The sequence below is a fragment of the Musa acuminata genome, chromosome BXJ1-4 (assembly GCF_036884655.1).
Source record: "Musa acuminata AAA Group cultivar baxijiao chromosome BXJ1-4, Cavendish_Baxijiao_AAA, whole genome shotgun sequence".
In the NCBI taxonomy this organism is placed as follows: domain Eukaryota; kingdom Viridiplantae; phylum Streptophyta; class Magnoliopsida; order Zingiberales; family Musaceae; genus Musa; species Musa acuminata.
In genome coordinates, this window is record NC_088330.1 from 33,052,050 (window position 1) to 33,072,482 (window position 20,433).

Sequence of the window (20,433 nt, forward strand, 5' to 3'; positions counted from 1 at the left end):
TGGTGGATGAGGATGGGCCTCTAAAACGGGCTCGAGCACGGTGCAGCGTCGTTGCCGGCCCATGAATCTGTGCGCGCAATAGATGTTCACAGTTCACATTGATGAGAGGCTCTTCCAGCTCCATGCGATGCCTCCACCAGTGGACAGCGGCCGACATGAGAGGGACGGCGTGGGAAGAACGAGGGTACATGGCACGATGTTGCTTTTAAATATGCGCAAGAGGAAGGAAGCCGGCCATTTCCACCCGTATGACCAGGAACCATCTCGGATCACGCGCTTGATCTACTCTCGCGTCCCATCATCTCCTTCCTTTTCTTGTTTCTTTAATAATCTCTCTCCCCCCGCTATAAATAGGTTGTCCTTCTTCCTTCTCCTTCTCCTTCATCGCAGGTCTCTGCTCAAAGAATAGGGATGGTTCGTGGAAAGCTTGAAGTGCTCCTCGTCGGAGCCAAGGGCCTCGAGAACACCGACTTCCTCTGTACGATCTTTATCTTCGACCAAAGATCCGATCTTTGATCCTCTTTTTCATGATCTTATTAGGAGTGCCAATGAAAATTTCTCCTTTTTTACTAATATCGTTGATTTCTTGGCCTTTCTTCCATTTCTTGATCTTGCATTTGCATCGGTGCTTGATTTCGGAATTCGATGTGTCTGTTTAAGGCCGTGTTGGTACTTTGAATCCGGATCTTTATGGCTTCTTTTAATGAATTGGAACAGGTAAAATGGATCCTTATGCGGTCCTCACATGCCGGACGCAGGAGCAGAAGAGTAGCGTTGCATCTGGTATGATCTATAGCACATTATAGTCAGTAGTATTAAGAATTTTCATGATGTATTATAGCACATTACCGTCAGATATCTGCATGATGTATAAATTATTGAAGTTGGTAGATCTGAATGGCCCTTTTATATAAATTTTAGCTTCTTTCTTAATGAATGATGCAATAAATAGGCCAACAGAATAGTAATATAATTCTTGTGATTTTATATACAATATTGTAATTAGATTGGAACTATCTAATTTCTATCATTACACAGATCATAGCTGACTTACCCGGTAGCAGATCTCACTCTTCATGTTTTCTGTATGAAATGTGATGGTCATGATAGCCAGCTACCTCTATTACTGGCCCTCCCATAAACCGAAAAATTGAATTAGCATCGCTTTCTTATGTATGTATCTTTGTTACTATTTGGTGATGCTTAAGATGTATTGATACAGGAAAAGGCAGCGATCCTGAATGGCATGAGAGCTTTGTGTTCACTGTTTCTGACAGTGTTCCAGAACTCACTATTAAGCTCATGGACAGTGATACTGGCTCCAGAGATGATTTTGTGGGAGAAGCAACGTAAGTTTGTTGTTTCATTTATGATACAAATAGTTTGGAGAATACGACTAGTTACTGCTGAATTTACATGTTTCACATAATGAGAAGCTGTCATTCATAGTAATTACTCTGTTGTCTTCTGTTTCTGTTGATGATTCACTTTTTCTTATAACATAACAAAGAGACCTATACTTTTCCCGCTAATTTGACCACATTGTTAGTTTATGTTGTTTCCATATCTGAGCTTTCTTACCATCTGATCCCATCATCTGCTTTCCAGCATTCCTTTAGAAGCAGTATTTTTCGAAGGAAATATTCCTCCTACTGTTTATAATGTGGTCAAGGATCAAAAATATTGTGGAGAAATTAAAATTGGTCTCTCCTTCATTGCAGAGGTATGTATCTACTCAGCTGTTACTACGTTCCTAGTTGTATTTTTTGAGTCTCTAAAGTACCTTATTGCTAAAACTTGAGATGGAAGACTGTTGTTAAATTGTCCTTCATTAAAATTGTCACTTTTATCCTGCCTACATTAGTTTAGTACAGAAGGAAACTGATCCTTGGGAACAACAAAAATTTCAAATAAGGAAAATAACTAAAACAAATTCAGAAATATTTTAATGTGAGAATGATTATGTGAAGTTTGATCTGAAAAGCAACCATACTTTATCAGAGACGACTAAACAAATTGAATGCTATTATTAAACTTCAAGTTATGCGGAGATGTGTTAGAAATTTATTAAAAAAATATCAAGTGTACTATATGAAATTAAGCTACTTGTATTATAAGCTATAATTTGGTGTAAAGCTTAAAGCTATCACGTGGAATTTTTTTTTTTTTTTTTGTGAATCATTGTTTGGTAGAGTAATTGTAAAGACTTGTATGAATTATAATTCTATGTAGTGTACTACAAAAATTACTTGCATTTAATATATAATTTTATATACTATAGAAATCAAATAGTGCAAATTCTATTTCTTTTCAGATGAATCTTTGTTGCTTTCTAATAAATTTAATTGTTACAACTGTACTATCTAAGTATATTTAAACTTGTATGGTCGACTTGACACCACCTTTCGGATGAAAGTTTTGGTGGAGGAGAGAACTATTACTAGAAGATCAAGCGTAAAACCGAAAAGAAACGACCTCTATTGCTTGTAAAGCTAAAGTGCTAACTACAAGACTTAAAGCAACGAAATTGAAAGTGCGTAAAGAAACTAATAGACACATAGGGTGCACATTGCCTTTGGACAGCACCTGGGTGCTCTCGGCAATTTGCGGAATGCTATCGATTTCAGTCTCCTCCTCTCTTGTTGCTAGAACCTCCACCTAAGGTTTGAACAGCAAGCAGTAGGCTTCGGGGGCTTCTCACAGCAGCTGGACAGAGCTTGATGCAGGGCTTGGGCTGCTGGAACCTGAGGGAAAAGGCTGCGGTTGGAAGGATTGGCTGCACCTTGCAGAATTCCTCCTTTCTCTCTTCTCTCTTTTGAGGGTTGGAATAGCTAGAATCGATTGGAGACTTATTGGAGACTTCTTTGATTTCCTTAAATGGGGACACACTCCTTGTTTTATATGGTGAGAGACGTCCCAAGTCCTTAAGGTTTAAGGACTTTTCTTGTAGGGCGTGCACAAGTAGTATTTTATCTCCTTGCTCGATGGCTGCCCCTATTTGGGTGAAGACTGTTCTAATCCAAGTCCTATTAGAACTTGGATTGAGATAAGTGGGCTACTGTGATATGGGTTTTGCTTGGCCAAGTAGGGCTTTGAGGCTTCAAGAGGCCCTTGGGTAAGGATCGTTCAAACTAGTTGAATGAGGTGAAGATCATTCCTAATCAATATAATGATATTTATTTGTTCACATTGTTGAGCCTACAAAATTTAAGTGTAAATACTATAAAACACATGTTGATCGAATATATATATATACACACACACATGTCCTCGTCGTGTTTGTGTATGTGCTTCACAAATATTTGGGGAAAGATAAGTTAGATTAAAAGTTTGCCGATACTTTGTGAGCATGGAGGATCCAATTAAAGAGATTTACCACAGTTGAAACACAAGAGAAACATCAACAGGAAAATAATACTGCTGTTGATGTATGAGAAAGCTCCCCTCAAGATGCATTACTGTTGAGGAATCAACAACAAAATTGTCATTCATGCAGTTTGCAATTCTAGTTCCATCGAACAACTAGATAGCAATCAAGTTGATCTTTTGGACATGATTCTCTCCATATGACGGGATAAGACTACTTGTCATCTGCTAGACTCCACAGTGTACAAGTATCTGTCTACTCATTGCTTTTGCAATTTCTGAGACAAATCTGCAACTGATCTTGGTCTTATGATGGGAGAAGGGTGTTTGCTAAAGGAAATTAGAGCCACTCAAGTCATTAAAAGGACTTTTATTGTTTCTGACTTTCTGTAGCATCATTTTCTGGAGTTTGATCATATAAGAGTGAATCATCATACATCTCATGTTCCATATAGAGGCTAGTTTTTCTTATTTTCTCAAATTTTCATCCATTTTCTAACCTTTTTTTTTTCAGTGTTGCAAAAAGAAAGAACAATTCCTGAGTAGAAAAGACTCCTTCGGTACTTCAATATTTTGTTTGATGAAAGAATATGAACATCTATTTCTCTCAAAAAAAAAAACATGTTGATATCATGGAATAAGAGTAGGTCGGAGTAATCATGTAAAGGGCGTCCTATCTTTCTTTGCATTGCCGAAGTTGATAATTGGTTTCCAAGTTGACAGCTTGTTAAATGCTTCATCAAATAATGTTCTCATTGTAGAGCAGCCAAGGTAGGAGCTCAAATAGAGTGTTCTAAGTTACGCTCGTCTTTGCAGGAAACTCGCGGGAGTGATTTCCTTGCCCAGAGCTATGGTGGATGGAACGAGTCATCCTGAAAGATATTTTCATGCTCTAGTAAAATCTTAATATAGCCAGAATGTACACCAGGATATTTCGTTCCAAAAGGCATAGTTCTAAGAGACATTGTCCAGTCAATAAAGCTACTAGAAAACTTAAAACAGGAATGGGTACTTTCTATGTCCCACTTCATCGATCGATTATTCACACTTTCAACTACTTGGGTCTAGTGTTTGTTTCGTTTAATGTGAAATGGTTGTTTCTGTATCTTTTCTTTCTTATCACAAGAACTATATCTACTTGGGTCTAGTGTTTGTTTCGTTTAATGTGAAATGGTTGTTTCTGTATCTTTTCTTTCTTATCACAAGAACTATATCTACTTGGGTCTAGTCTTTGTTTCGTTTAATGTGAAATGATTGTTTCTGTATCTTTTCTTTCTTATTATAAGAACTATATCTACTTGGGTCTAGTCTTTGTTTCGTTTAATGTGAAATGGATGTTTCTGTATCTTTTCTTTCTTATCACAAGAACAATATCGATACTCGATTCACATCATGCTCGAGCAAGTTTCAATTATACCATTGTAACTGTTACAGATGTACCAAGTCTGACATGGTTGATACAACCAAACCCACACCTGTAACCCAGGTTAATTGAGTGGCGAACTGTTTGTCTATTGTTTTAGCTACCATTTCCCATTACGTGGGAGTAGAAAGAGTCAGTCCTCCACATTCACATAGCAGTTTAGCCAAGAAAGTATGACTCTGATATCTGTGAGCACGACACAGTTTCAGGGTTGCATCTCGCAGAACTACCACTGTAAATAATCACAACCCGTTCTATTTGAACTTTCTAACATCAAGAAGAAAAGCTTGGCACTCAATTACCAGGAATTATTGTTGCATCTCTGTCACAATGTAGGTGAAAGGTGAAGTAAACCGATCTATATATCTGCCTGTTAAAAGACAAAAAAGAACTAAACGATTAAACAAGGAAATTGCACCAAGCTGACTTCACAGGTCATGGAAAAAGATGGTCATAAAACGCACAACTTGAGCAGCTATGCTGTCATAAGCCATAAGCCTGACCGGAACGGCAAGCTTAAGGTTAAGAGTCGATTCCACCAGTCTGCTAAAATGATACAAAAAATTGCTAGTTTTACAACATGGCCTCAAAATGCACCAGGCTGCAGTATCAAAGTTGGAAGAGTTTTAGTGCTACAGTAATATACCAGTTTAAACAAAACCACTTAGGTTGCCTTCTTGCTAGACTGCTGGCCTTTCTGCAAGGAACATGCACTTCCATCACTCCTGAAGCACACTTGTGTCCCCCATGGCTCCATCTGTACAAGATTCTCACTCTGGCTTGAGCTTGTGAACTTAGTCAATGAAGCTGGTCCACCAAGAATTGAGTTCTTTGTCGAGAGCAGTGCCTGATGGAAATATTCCTGAATGTCCCCAGTTTCCTCAAAAACGGGAATGTCACTTGTAAGCATCTTGAAAGCAAATTCAAGGCATGGGTCTGGCCAAGAGTCACCGAATGGTGATCTGTACGGTGCCAATGGTTTTTCACTGCTAGATCTTCCCGATTGAACCTGTTTTTTGGCATTTGATTCTTCACTTGCATGCTTGTGGCTCTCAAGATCGTCTGATTGTTCAAGGTCTATTATGGGTGTCACATTTTTCTGGTGGACTCTTTTGTTAACTAGATCAGATTGAGCGCTCTGAGCCAAAACTGAAGCTGATTTGTTCCCATTAGACCTTTGAATGGCTCCAGAGTTTGACATTTGGTTGCCCCTAAGTGCAGCCAATCGTTTAGATGCTCGGAGTGGCATCTTCATTGGCTTTATGGCCTTGGCTCTCGTGAAGCCACGCTTGTGTCTTCCTCTGCTCTTCTTAGGTTCAGATTGCTCCTCATTCTTGAGCGTTAAGTTTGTTTCATCCAACGAGTTAGTCTCTGGAGCTAGTAGATTTCCATTCTGCTGTCGGAGAGGCACCAACGGTACATGCTTTACTTGTCTCATATTTGCTTGCTGCATCTCATCAAACCCGTTGGAGAGGCATTCATCATTAAGAAAAAATTGCTTCAACTGGGAACATTCTTGTGATGCTTTAGGTGCTTCAATCATTGCATCAGACAGCTTATCATTAACAGAGTCTGATGGCTTTCCTATTGCTGGTTCTGACAATTTCTCCTTTCCCAGATCTAATGTTTGGCCTGTAAATGCAACTCCATCAAAGTGCCTGACATGTAATGAATCAGCTACTTTTGTGCCTGGAATAAGAAGACAAAAAAAAGAGGAAAAAATAAGTCAAAACTAGCAATCCAAAGAGTGTCCATTTTTATACCCTGCAGATAAAAATCTTTAACCCTTCAATTTTAGAATTAAGAGTTGGATCATAATATCCATACATAAACAAGTTCGAGACCTGTATTTCTGTAAAGGTCCAGATCTCAGAAACGGATAGTCATGTTTGTTCAGGGATTTCCACAGCTTATCCAGAAATCAAGTTTGAGCTAATACTATGATCAATCGCCAGAGCTTACAGGTTTCAGTATGCACAACAATTGATCAATCAATTGCTCACGAGTATAAACCAATTGCTTCTTAATTTCCCTTGATTTCTAAAACTATGAAATGTACACTTTGAAGAAGCACCTATATCACATTTTTTGGCCTTTTCTAGTCTCAGTAAGTTCATCAAAACTTTAGCCTTTGTTTTAAAAAAACAAATAGAGGGAGGAACACCACATAGAGAATTGCCCTGTCATCAGTAGTGTACCACTTTTAGAAAGGTTCAAGCAGGAACCTTTTTCAGATGAGGAGGGTAGGCAACCACTAGTCCCAAGGCCTCACTAAATTTTTCGCAACTTAATTGCACAAAGAAAATAAGAAATTTGAACAAAATTCTTTAAATAACTTCTTTTGATAACAACATTGATTTATTTTATTGTTGCTGATGCATGACCTGAGGGAGGCAAATTTGACCACTGAGGCGATTTGTTGATCTCTGTTGCCATCTTCACATCTGAATCAGTACCTTTTTCTGGAAAGAGGCATCTCCTTGAGGCATCTCTTCGCCAGTGTAATCTTTTGGCTGCAGCAGCGGGCTACAGAGAAGAATGCATAAGAACATTGGCAAAAATATCTACAAGAAAACCTACAAGGAAATAGGTAATTTAAATATTGATAAATTATCAGATGTATGAAATGGTTATGAATTAAAATGTAACCTAACATGAACACCATGCATATCGAGCAAATTCATTTTTAATAATTATTGCTAGATAATCCTAGCTAACTAAAACAAGAAGTGGAGAATACATGAAGTACTGAATGAATCTACAATAAAGGATAGACCCAAGTGGGCATTATGCATACAAGATAGAGCTGTAGCTATAATTGGATGTCTCCATCTTCAGTTAAAAGCAGCTATATTGATCAGAAAAAAACAACTTTAACTCATAATTTCTAATCACTTCATGAAAAGAGTATGTTTCTAATTGAGTTGCAATTTAATAAAATTAACAATATAGCAAAAAAAACACAGTGTAAATGAACATGCCTGAGACATTGCAATTTGTGAACACCATGGATGCCATAAACCCAAAGTGGAATACTTGTGCAAAACTATAATTTATACTATTTAACAAGTCAAATGCTTCAATATAGCAGATATTTAACACTAAATTTTTATTTAGTATATAGATGGGTAGAATTAAATGATAGACAATCTAACAATAAACTTTCTCTTTGACTCACTAATGTTATTGTGACCATCTACCTAACCTAAGATGAGACTGGAAAAGGAAAGAGCTTTATAATTGTTTGGTTTTGCTTGTTTGAGATGAGGTGCCTCTTCTTCCAAGTTTCACCTCAAGATGATGTGTCTGCCTCTAACAAAGCTTGAGGATCAACAGAGAATTAAAGAATCTGAGGCTAAGACAAAAGATGAAAACATGGCCGGTACAAAGACACATCAGCGTTTTGCTTGCTTTTGATGCTTTTCTTCTCTCTTCTGACCTGATTTAGGGAATACTAAAGGGATTGAATCGCTAAAGGGGGATAGTAACAATATATTGGGACCCATTGAAGTTGACTAACCAAACATTTTTCAGTAATTATGTCCTCCCTAGGCAATGGGCATGCTACATAAGAGCTTAAAGGTTGGCTTTTGCAATTATGTTGATTCACCATATAGCATCAATTTACGCATTGTGTGGAACCTGTGATAATTAGTTACTCTCTGGGACAATTTTGGAGAAACGGAAGGTCTCACTTTTTAACATTTCAAATAATTATTTGGATATATTGTTCTACCAATTATTGCCCAAATACTACTTAAGAGCAACATTTAAAAATCAATCATACGTCTGAACAGACCTGTTTTTTACCAATCCGACAACTGAGTAGCCGGTACACAAACTGGACAATTTTGCCCAATGCACTAGACTTACTGGGTGGTAAGCGGACTGGTACCAAGCTATACTACCAGATGGTAAACCTACCATCCAGTACAGTACCCTTAGTACTTTTTAGTTTATCTTTTTCTTCACTTCCGCTGCTACTGCTCCTCCCTCCTGTGTTATTGCCTCCTCCTCGTCAGCATTCCTCCAATGCTGCTTATCGTGTTGTGGTTTCACCTCCGCCCCATGGAACTATACGGCTCCTCGCCCTCACTCTCTTTGCTTGTAATGGTCCGGCTAGTACCAATCAGTACCGACCCATCCTGATGCTTGGAACCATGAACAAGTACTAAGTGCTGTACCAGTGGCACACTGATGCCATCCGGACCGAATCAAGGTTTTAATTGTTGCTTAAGAGAGTTTCAACAAGAGACCTCCATATCCAACAAGTGATTGGTGATGCAAAAACAAGCTGGTAAAGGTAGCCCTTGGCATCAATAAGGAGGTAGATCATGAAACCTCGGAGATACTAGTAGACTTAATCATGAATCTAGATAATGCAGTTCTAGACAGAGTGGAACAAATATCCCCCATGTTGCAGCAGATTGAGGTCAACATTGTAGTTGAGTCTATGAAGTTCCCTGCAGCTTCCTAGAACTTACAGATAGATCCACTAAGTTTTCCTGGGTTTACATGGTTAGGAAATAAATATATATCTGAAAAAGAAAAAAAGAAAAAAAATAGACGAGAAAGATCAACTGAATCATTCGAATACCTAAGACACCTAGAATTAGTGGCGCCACATTGGCACATTCACAGTCTCAGCATCAGAGACAACAGAGAGATGCATCTCTGAATCTTCGTTGTTTGCAACTCGTTTGATCACATATTCCAAATGCTCACCTTGCATTTACTAAAAGATGAGCAACTTCTGAGATTGTATCTGTAAGTTGCAGTAGGCTGAGAAGAACATGCAATTCTTTTTCTCACTGTTTCCTTGTTTCATCTTGTGAATGTCATGTGAAAAGTAACCTTCAACCAATGAGTCACTGAATTTATAATTTGCAGCAGCTTCGTTAAAATAGTAGTCATTTGCTCTTCAATCATGCGTATAATTCTGAAGTATAAAATGCCAAGACTAACCATCTGATCCAGTCACTCACCTATTTAACAATCTAAAGCAGAAAGCTACAGGCTCTCTGACTAATGATGAGACTCCCGGCTTGCTTTCAGTGAAATTCATCTGTTTGATGATCCAGCATTTATAAAATTTTTCCTTTACTATCCCATTCCTAAATGCACAAATCATTGAGTTGCAAAATTAGCTTTAGAAAAAGCCCTCTCAGATTTATCTTCTCTGATGCAGCCATCTTCCTCCTTTGTTGAACTTTTGAGCCACATACAACCTTGTGCTCTTGAGATAAATAATTGCCACAATTTTAATAAGGGTTATAATCAAGAATTCATGTGAGCTTGTCACTTAAGTCCTACTAAAATATGGAGTGTTTCTTTTATTATAAATGTAGAAATCGACGCTCAAGGCAACATAAGTCATGTCATCTTTCATCAGACACTAATTACTTAAAATGGCTGCTGCTGTCAATTCTCCTCCATATCTGCCCAAACCAGCAACATAATGAAGAGAAAACCCCAGAACGCCCTAAAATTTAAAACCACTTTAAAATCATTTGGTCAAACTTGGATCCTACATGCAAGATAAGAAGAAACCTAACAGTGGATCGTCTAGAAATAATCAAATTTAATCTGGTTTCCTTTCTTCCCAACAATGATATGATGAAGACATCTAAGTTCCTGCATCAATATATTTCTATTTTCTTAAGCAGACACATATAGCCTAAATACAACTATCAATACAGATGTCAGTAGTGCAAAAAAAAAAAGACGTCAGTAATCAATAAGCACCATCATATGAGTTAGCTGCCTTCAATTATGAGCTGCATGCCATAACACTATGAATGACTCTGAGACATTAATTTCATAAAATATATAGTAAAAAATAAAACTCAACTTATTTGCCACTATATTTTATCCAACAATGCCATGCAGAAAGCAATATAGATAAAAACAGTTCAATATCAATTAGAACAAGTAATGATTGTATGAGTCTCGAAGAAATATGATATAAACTTACATGTAGTTCCCTTTCTACAGTATGCAACTCACGTATACTCCTTTTCTGTGGTTTGCTTGCACATTTATTGACATCTCCAGTTTCAATATACCGAAATGCATCCTTTAAGGAGCGAAATGCATATTCACCATCTGGATCAATGTATAACTGTTGCAGCAAACAGCAGACAATAAAAGATATATCTGATAATCTGATATAACTTCTGCAAAGTGGACATCCTCCAGACCACAGAAACAGATTGCTTATACTATATGGAAAAGTGAGTTAAGTAATGATCTAAAAACAAAATAAGCCAAGAATGGATAAACAATGGCAATCATACACATGAATACATCAAGCCATGAATAGTTGAAATGGAAATTTTTTTATCATCATAATCACTTCCGAAGGTGAAATACCTGTGCATTATATTCATTTGGCATTGTGCAGATTCTGACACTACAAAGTTAAATGTAATTTAACTTTTTAAATGAAGTACTTTTTGCATGTTAACTCATGCAAAGTAAATGATAATTGTAGTAAAGAGATGCACTTCTTCTTTCAACCAAGGCTTATCAATCCTATAGTGATCTCCACTTGGAATGGTGCAGTATCAATATGGTGCCATATAGCGAGTTGACATGCTTAGTGCACTGCAGGTCTAAAAGATATCTTTACCAATTCATTTTGGATTTTGATGGTTCTGAGTGATCTTCAACGGTTCTGTATTGTCTATGATACATATCATGAACAAGAATATCTTCTAGGACCACAAAAATTTATACTGAGCATAATATCTCGATGAAGGATAACATATATGATAACTTTGTGAGTCAAGCAACCGTATTGCATCACAAGAAATGCCATTTCACCTGGACTCGTATGAAATGAGCGATACATATTGGTCCGGGCATAAGCCGGTACACAGATTGCCCCCATTTTGGCGGTCTGGACCAACCAACAAAAAAAAGAAAGAAAAATGACTTTAACAAGTTTCAGGTTTAGGGCTCACATTCACAAGCTCTCTTCACTGACACGCAGCTGAACCATTGCCACTCGTCACCGCCCTAATTTCGAGTACATTTCCTCCTCTTCTACCTCCTCTTCTTCCTTCAACCCCTCCTCTCCTTCCTTCTTCTTCCTACTTTCTCCTCTTCTTCCTTCCTCTTCCTCCTTTTCCTCCACCACCATTTGTATGATCAGTATGTATCAGTGTACCAAGTGTTGTTATACTGATACTGATCGATATGTACCAATTTGACCAAGGACCGATATGCCTGGTCGTGCCGATGTTCCTTGTTGCACTGTATCATAATTCAACAATAAACAATTCATGTTTTAAGCCCAATGATTCAGTATATTTTAAAAGAATAATGATCTCATCAAATAAATCTAAAGCCACATCAAATGGCAAGGACTAGAGCGTTTACTAGCACCAGAATCAAGTAATAATTCTGTCTAATATATTCCAGATACTAGCCCTATGTCATATGCTGCAAATCTTGTACTGCTGATTATATTGAATTGGGTACTACAGATTGATGTCTATCAAATGGTTCATCTTGCATGTGGATGAAACCAAGAGTTCCACTCGAGCAATGAGTTGGGCCTTGAACTGGCTAGCCAAAACTAGGCATGGACTTGTACTGGATGAAAAGGACAACACTGATCTCTCTGGGATTTTTACTAACCTGTATGCAGTGGTACCCAATACCCATAATGATACTTCATAATATCGAGACCAGGACAGCATTTCATTGTTTCAATCTGCAGATGATTGTCCTTTACATATGCATAAAAACTAATGCAAAATGCTAATGTGGTCAAACTAACTGGATAGAAAGCCTTGTAATTTGCATATAAATGTGTGGTTATGTACATGGTCCTTATTGGCAGAACATTCAAAGCGAGCAGCTGCGTCCATTTCTGTAGCCAGTTACTTGGATACACAAAGCATGGTTTTTTTTTCCCCCTCAAAAACTATGGGTCAATAGTTATTCTAATCCAAATAGCTTCAAATGAGTATAAACTACCAAATACCATCACATACTTGATAAGTTCTAAATACAGTTGTCATTTACTGATATTTTTGTGAACTCCAGTATATGCTGCTCTGTAAGTTATAGTTTTGTACCATGTTTTATATGTTTTGAATGGAATTTTAACATCAAATCATGTGCTGCAAAATGATGCATAATGCATACACACTATATGGTGTCTCAGCCAGCTGCATACTGAAGAGGAATACAGTATATTCCACAGTATCCATACAGCATTTTCTTAAAAAAGCATTATATTTATCGAATTTTTATTATATTGATGTTTCATTACTTTAGGGGCCTATGGGATCATAACAAACACAAGGTGGAAGCAACATTCAAGCTATTCAATAAATTTATAAATAAAAGGATCGATTTTATGTTTCCTTTTTGTAATTAGCTTATCGTAATTAAGGCTTTGAGCTTGGGTTGTAATATTGTTATGTTTTCCATGTCATTGTACTATTTTTAAATTGTTGGCACATTTTGAATGTTTCTGTATTGGAAATCCACTTTGGATGTGATAATCTAATTGTCTTGAAAGCCCTTTAGGCCTTCTGCTTCACTGGGAGGCCCTTTAAGGCTTTCATGACCCTTTGTGGCCTCACCTCTGTTCACACAATCCCTTGAGCAACCTACAAAATTTCCTGAATCCCTTGAAGTTGTGAACTTGTGATCATGTTTTGCATAATCTGCATGCCCAAGTTAACCTCTGGGACCCTTAGATTGTCCAAGTAGGGGTTTTAGCTAGTAATAACTGGGTCTAGTAGATGTGTCTCATACCTAAAGGGCCCTTCAAAGCTCTTTAATCACCCAAGGGGACCTACCTTGCCTACTCAAAAAGGATCAAAAGCTAGTGATGTCCCTGACTGGAATTTAGAGAGTTTAATGAGACTTTTGAAGCCAAGTGCACTAGGATGAATCGATATATATGATGATCTAGTGTTTAGCAGTCCTTTCTTAGTCTACAAAAGTTCTATTAGTCTTTTGATTTGGCGGAGAAGTCAACCCTACAAATGTAAAAGAGAAAGAGGCTGGAGAATGAATAAGAAACATGAAATCTAGAAGTAAAAGATTTTGGTATTATATGTCCAAAGAATATGTAGATCAATAAAAATACTCCTCAGCATTTCAATTTAATGTCAATATTTCATCCAAGTAAGGATACAAATAATTGAAATACATTACAGTTGAATTAATTATACACTACGAAATAGTACCGTTTCATTTACAGGTTTTCCTCGTTTGTACTTTCTGAACCTTATCTCCTTAATCCACCCATGAGGTAACTCGTTTGAACCATATCCAGTTGGAGCCTGAACCATCAAACATATTAAAGTGTCATTGTACTAAAGGAGAACCCATAAACACTAAAGGAGAAGCTTGCATAAGAGCAAACATTGTTGGAGGAGCTCTCCTTGATGCTCTTCTCTTGACTGGTTGAAGTGCAAGGTTTCTTCATGTTACTTGAGGTGATACTCCTTGTCTCTCTGATTGTAGGACTAAAATCCTTTCTGGCATTAAGATGCCGAAATACCTGTTTCTTTGAGTAGAATCTGGATCCAGTAGATGGATTGTAATAGCACTGGAGGAAAAAAGTAGATGAATGAATCATCAAAGCCATATACTATTAGAGAATATTGTATTTCCTAACACAAAATAGCTGGCACCGTTTTAGTTGTAAATATGTTCTGGATTATCTTGATATCGACACAACTATAACAATTAAACAAGTTAAACAAGAATTAAAGAAAAGCATGAGATACAATCTACACGTTGCAAGACTAATGCAAGCATATGTAAACAATATATAGACTGCCAAGGTTGCAGCCTATGTTTGGTGTTTATGTTATATTCACCCTCACGCTTTCATAGATTGGGCACTCATTAATTCTTAAAACATTAGTAGAAAGTGAAAGGATGCCATTGAAAATGCACTTTTAAGTTTCTGAGTCTTAGCTTCAATGTTACAGATTTTTATGATACTGATAAATAGATAAGATATATAACTAATTTAAAAAAAATCCTCTATGTAACCTTGTATTTTCTTTTCTCCTTAGCAAGCAGACAATTAATATATGAATCTAGACCTGATTCTCATGTCAATGTATTGCTCGTTAAGAAAACAAAAAATTAAGAAATAAAAAGGACAACCATCTACATGAGAATTCCACCAATACCGGGTCAAAGTAGGGTCAACATAAGAAACTTATTCAGGTCATCCAACTATAACTATTTTTGAAAGATCCAGAATGTACACTCGAACTTGAATCGTTTCTCAGTCAGAAATATGCCATGAACTATATAGAAAGTTAATGGATCATATATTAGTATTCTTTATAAAGAACAGGAGTAATAACAAATTAACTTCATTCACAACTATTGGAAACAAGTAAAATAATTATATTAAGGTTAACAATGAAAGAACAATTTTAGTACCTTTATCTCTCGTCCTGCATATGCCCCATTCTTTTGAGTTCTAGTCTCCAAAACCCAACCAGAAGGCAACCAATCAGGTGAATCTTTTACTTCTCTGACAAGCTACAATATGCAAATAACCAGAGCATGTTAGAGTCCATATTCCAAACAAAAGAACAATTCCGAGCAAAATCTAATATTACATGGAGTGTGTTTGCTCCCACACAAGATGCCGGCTAGGATGCATTTTACGACAAAGATAGTATGCAAACTCTTATATGTATTGTGCAATAGGAGTTGGGATTGTTATAAGGGTGTTAAGGCTCAATAAAATTGGAAATGAGCTGAACAAAATAAGGCTAAAATTAAAGGATGTTCTAATCTTTTAATTTTAAGAAAAAAATTAACCAACAAAAAGAGGTAGAGTAGAGTTCAAGGTAGACATACCATAACTTCTAGGAAAAGAGAGTTTTCTAGCTAACCTTCCCAAAGTATTGAAGTTGCTCTACTTGTCTCTAATGAAGCAGAAGATTTTGCTACAAAACACCAGATAACCAACAATTGAAGACTCAAGATTGTTTAAGGTAATTGAAAAGTGCTAGACACAGGGTTGACAAAAGGTAGGGTACTGTTAAATTGAAAGACCAGGAAGCTCAACAGGTAAAGGTCAGGATACCGGGATTAATGATGTTTTTGGGAGATTCAATTCTTAAAATAAAATTAACAAATTATAGGACAGAGGAAGAGAAGGAAAATGATAGATATTTTGGATTCATTATATATCTTATGAGCTCTGTTTTAAAGGGGAGAGACACCACTCACACATAATATTACAGGGAATACTTCATATCGTTCAACCATGTAAATGCTTTTAAAATCTCCTCTTCATATAGCCTCTCCAAGTGTATAAAGGAAAGACAAACTAGAATAAATTAATAAGAAAGTATACAAGGAAATTTTAATCAATCAATGTCCTGAATTAACGGCTATAACCAGAACCAATCAACCCCATCTTTTATTTCTTGGAGAAGATTCAGTTTCATATTCGTCTGATCCCTAATCATGAATAACCTTTCTTACTTTACAACATCATTGTTGGAATTGGTTTTATTATTGGACATCTTCAATCAACCCAATCTTCCGCATCATCTGGTGCACCAGCTTAGCTTCTTCTTCCTCTTATTATTATTATTTATTTATTTTTTCTTGAAAATCTTAGCAGGAAGTGACAATGAAGTCCCCACCCATCCACCCCAAGAAAATAGGACGTTACAATGTGAGAAACTAGTAGAACTGTGAAAAGACTCAAACTAGCAAATACTAAAACAGGTCCACATTAAGTTCAATACATGAAAACTAAGTTAAATACCTAAGTTTATGATCAATCCATAAAGACTTGAGCAGGACTTTCATCTTTCAACTCCTGGGTAGACTTGATAGGTGCACTGGTATTATAGCCTGAAGAAAATGAGCTTATAGGCTTGGCCTCCTTTTGCCTCAACAAAAGATGGCTTTGGTTTCTACACTTAATTGTGATCACATATCATGCTTAACTTCTAAAATTATTGAATTTTGAACTCTTTTTTCATCATAGCATTATCCATAAAGATTCCAGATTAGGATAGTACCTGACCTTCTCATATATACCATGAACATATAGGACAAGATAAACAACAGTCTCTAATGATGCCAACTCATTTGTACAACAAATATTTAGCATATATAAACAAAGGGCCTGCAAAAAGGATAATCAACAATCAGAGAGTTCCTGAAAATTGGATGGTTAAAATTAACATATACAGAGGAGGGGGAAGTGCACAGCTAAGGGAAAGGATTCACTAGATGGACGTGGCTGGGCATGAAGTTAGGATATTAAGCTACCATAGGAGTATAGGAGCAAGAGGAAGGTTGAGAGGGTGGGGACTGGGGAGAGAAGTGGGTGTAATTCGATGATAATTCTGGCATTTTAAGGCCTAGTTACCAGTCATCTTTAGTTTCTTTTCTTAATTGTAACTCTTTGATGTTAATTAAACGATTTTTATTTGGTACCAATCCACTCTTAAGAAAGAAAAGAAAAAGTCCAATGGCAAAAAGCATATATCTACTTCTCAGTATATAATGGGACCAAGGGCATTTGATCTACACCAACACCAACCAATAGCCAAAAGATTATTTATTTCTTTTCTTCTCTTTGACTCAGTGCAACTCCCCTATATCCGATTCTTGCCAATGTGTATATAGGTTGTGCAGAAGGCTATTGTGTGGGAGATCTATTGTGGCTCATATTATCTCATAAGCAAACAAAAACCACCAAGAGTCAGATTGATTGCTATTGGAGACAAGGGCTGCAACTAAGACAGGTTAGTTCTGGCTGGGTATTTCTCCAGGTCCAATACATCAAACCCAGCCCTTTGTCCAAAACCCAATCCAGCCCTTTGAACCAAAACAGCCTGAAACTCCTACCCCTTTTGCCCAAGCCCAACCCAACATCAAATTTCTGAACTCATATTGGAAATTGGGTTGACCGGGCCAGGCTTATGTTTGTTTTGGGTTTGGACCAAGACAATAACAAGATATAGAATACACTCCACATGAGTTTAGGTGATGTTGCAACATGTCAAATACTAATAACTCCAAGAAACATATAATAATGCAGTACTGGATTAAAAAGTAGCAATATATGTCATATAAAGCAATATATCTGGTGGATGAAAAGGTAAGTTAGGTCAGTTACTTTGCTACCAGATCCCTTAACCTGATTGCAACCCGGATTTCATCTGATTGACATTTTCTTGACCCAAGCCTGTCGACGGTATTCCTGTACAGACCCCGCACAAGGTCCATTTGGGGTCAGCTTGATCCTGGATTAACCAGATCAGGTTGTAGCGTATTATACTACAGACATGAGCAACATTTTCTCCCAACTCCAAATATTTTCACGGCACCTTTCACTCATACACTGCCAATCTTACGGAAAAACGGTCAATTCAGTTACTTCATAACACATCACTGAACTTTTCTGCCAATATGCAATAGAAAGATAAAGGAGAAACCAAAAAACTAGAAGAATCACAAGCTACCGACACCTTCAACTGGTAAAACTCGAGTAGAACCCTAAAGTTCCCTTGTCTCTGTCCTCCTTTCCCTAAAACGTTCGAGTTCCTTTCCCCTCTCTTCCGTAAATCATTAGCAATCTGACCTTTCTGCCATTTTCCTCGACAAAAACCTAAATCTATACTCTCTACCATTTCCGTCAGACAAACCGTCTCAAATCTCGCAGAAGTGCAAGCACAATCCGCATTCCCAACAGAGAGATAAAAGGCAGAAAACCCCAAATGCCTTGCAATCTTTCGCAAGAAACTGATCATGGAAATTTAGCTGAAGCACAAGAAAGAAGAACCGAGTAAAGAAAAGAGAACAGAGAAGTAGCGGACACGGGTACGATCTACCAGATGATTCGCTCCGTCGGCGGTCGTCCCGACCTCCGGCGACGCGCAATCTGGCCGCTCCTCCGACGCCATTCCCAAAGTGAAACCCTCCTCCGGCGATCTCTGGCCGGAATCGACGAGTTACATGGGTCGCTCCTTCTCGATCTCCTCGCCCCCTTTCTTTGGTGTCGACTAGAGACAGTGGGCATCCCTGCTAGTCTACGGGAGGTCGCCGAGACCCACGTGTTGGTGCTGCTCAGTGATGGTGATTCGCGTCAAGGAGACGTGGACGCTCGAGATCGGCACAAGAACAGATCGGACGGCTCAAAGAACGTACTTTTTCTTCTTGACTAAGGGAAGTCATCACGGGGAAAAGAATCTGAATTTTTTATTTATTTTTGCTCATTTGGGCACATTTACGGATCTCCAACGAAGATAAATCTGGAAAAGTTCCGTCTAAGTGGACAAGCGGATCAAATTATTATTATTATTATTATTATTATTATTATTATTATTATTATTATTATTATTATTATATCAGGACGGAAATATTATTATTATTATTATTATTATTATTATTATTATTATTATTATTATTATTATTATTATTATTATTATTATTATTATATCAGGACGGAAATATTATTATTATTATTATTATTATTATTCTCGACCCCTTGACGGGCGTCGTTCGCTCGGCTTCCTCGCTCTCGATAAAGACTCCTCACAGAGGTCTTCCTTGTCGTATTCGATGCTACCAGTGGTGCGCTCTTGATATGTAAAAAGAAAGATAGCGTCTTTGTTCTTAATGCGCTGCTCAGGCTTAAAGATTGGAGTGAATGAATCCCGGGGAAGAACGAATTCTCCCTTTGCTGTGAGTTCACACTCCAGTGGTGGTATTATTTTCTTTCCAATCTTTCTTTCTTTCTTTCTCTGTTTTGTGCCTCTTAGTGTTTTTCGTACTTCGTTTCCCAAGCTTTATACTATGCTCATTTTGCACTGAACGTTAAACTCAATCGATTTACCACGAGAGCACTATTGCCGTCAAACTATTACTTTTAAATATATCAAGATCTTTTTTTTCCTTTTTTTGCCACTTTTTACATTGCAATCCATTATAATTAGTCATTGCAGTCCACAGGGAACTGTTATCTTTACATGATCCCTATAGCTTCTCTTTCCATTGAATACTTGAGTTGTAAATCTTTTTGCACTTCAGTACCACCACTTTAATTTAGTATGCACTTCTCTGTTGCAGAATCTCATTCCGTATATATCTATGTTGTTTATCTATGCTAAAATCAAGGCTTCATCTTGATGTGACTTATCTAACTTCATAATATATTATGTTATACTTATCCTCTTTTGTAAACAACGCTTCTCTGGGGCTTTGACAATGCTTTAGTTATCTCTTTTATGCAAGCAAATGCTTCTTAAATTATGTATTGGAAATTATAGGGTGGTATGGAAAAATTATAATTTTCTCATGTCCTTTTTTTTTCTAATATGAAGGAAGAGGCATCATAGAGCTAATATGAAGAAATTATAATTTTTAAGAGAGATATTTAAATTATAATTTTGTTCAAGTTTAGAAAAAGCACCATAAAGCATATTTCTGAGAATGAGATCATTCATTATGTAGGTAATTTCATATTATAATGATCAAGTTTGTTCAGGTAATTTCATACATACTAGGGCTTGAAAATGAAATCATTATGTAGGTAAATGCCTGAACGTTTGTTGCTGTCAAGGGGCTATCTACACAGAATATTTCTGAGAATCTGTCACTGAGAGATGAAACTGCAA

The 20,433-nt window shown here is 37.1% G+C and overlaps 2 protein-coding genes across 4 annotated transcripts; one reads left to right on the forward strand and one right to left on the reverse strand.

Moving 5' to 3' along the window:
- The first annotated feature begins 17 nt into the window (after window positions 1-17).
- Window positions 18-4,673, forward strand: LOC135654482 (elicitor-responsive protein 3-like). 3 transcript variants are annotated; one of them, XM_065175624.1, is made up of 6 exons: window positions 18-292; window positions 391-478; window positions 718-783; window positions 1,223-1,349; window positions 1,609-1,723; window positions 4,183-4,673. In XM_065175624.1, exons 1-6 carry the CDS (start codon window positions 83-85, stop codon window positions 4,240-4,242), a joined length of 666 nt encoding a protein of 221 aa, XP_065031696.1. In that variant the 5' UTR covers window positions 18-82; the 3' UTR covers window positions 4,243-4,673. The 3 variants fall into 3 exon arrangements, with proteins under 3 accessions (XP_065031696.1, XP_065031697.1, XP_065031698.1); XM_065175625.1 differs by having other exon boundaries at window positions 68-184; XM_065175626.1 differs by having other exon boundaries at window positions 131-246.
- A 554-nt stretch (window positions 4,674-5,227) lies between these two features.
- LOC103976890 (uncharacterized) lies at window positions 5,228-18,847 on the reverse strand. The gene is made up of 7 exons (XM_009392243.3): window positions 18,649-18,847; window positions 15,221-15,322; window positions 14,181-14,366; window positions 14,002-14,097; window positions 10,764-10,910; window positions 7,174-7,315; window positions 5,228-6,478 (listed from the first exon to the last, which is right to left on the reverse strand). Exons 1-7 carry the CDS (start codon window positions 18,718-18,720, stop codon window positions 5,454-5,456), a joined length of 1,770 nt encoding a protein of 589 aa, XP_009390518.1. The 5' UTR covers window positions 18,721-18,847; the 3' UTR covers window positions 5,228-5,453.
- Window positions 18,848-20,433: the final 1,586 nt, after the last annotated feature.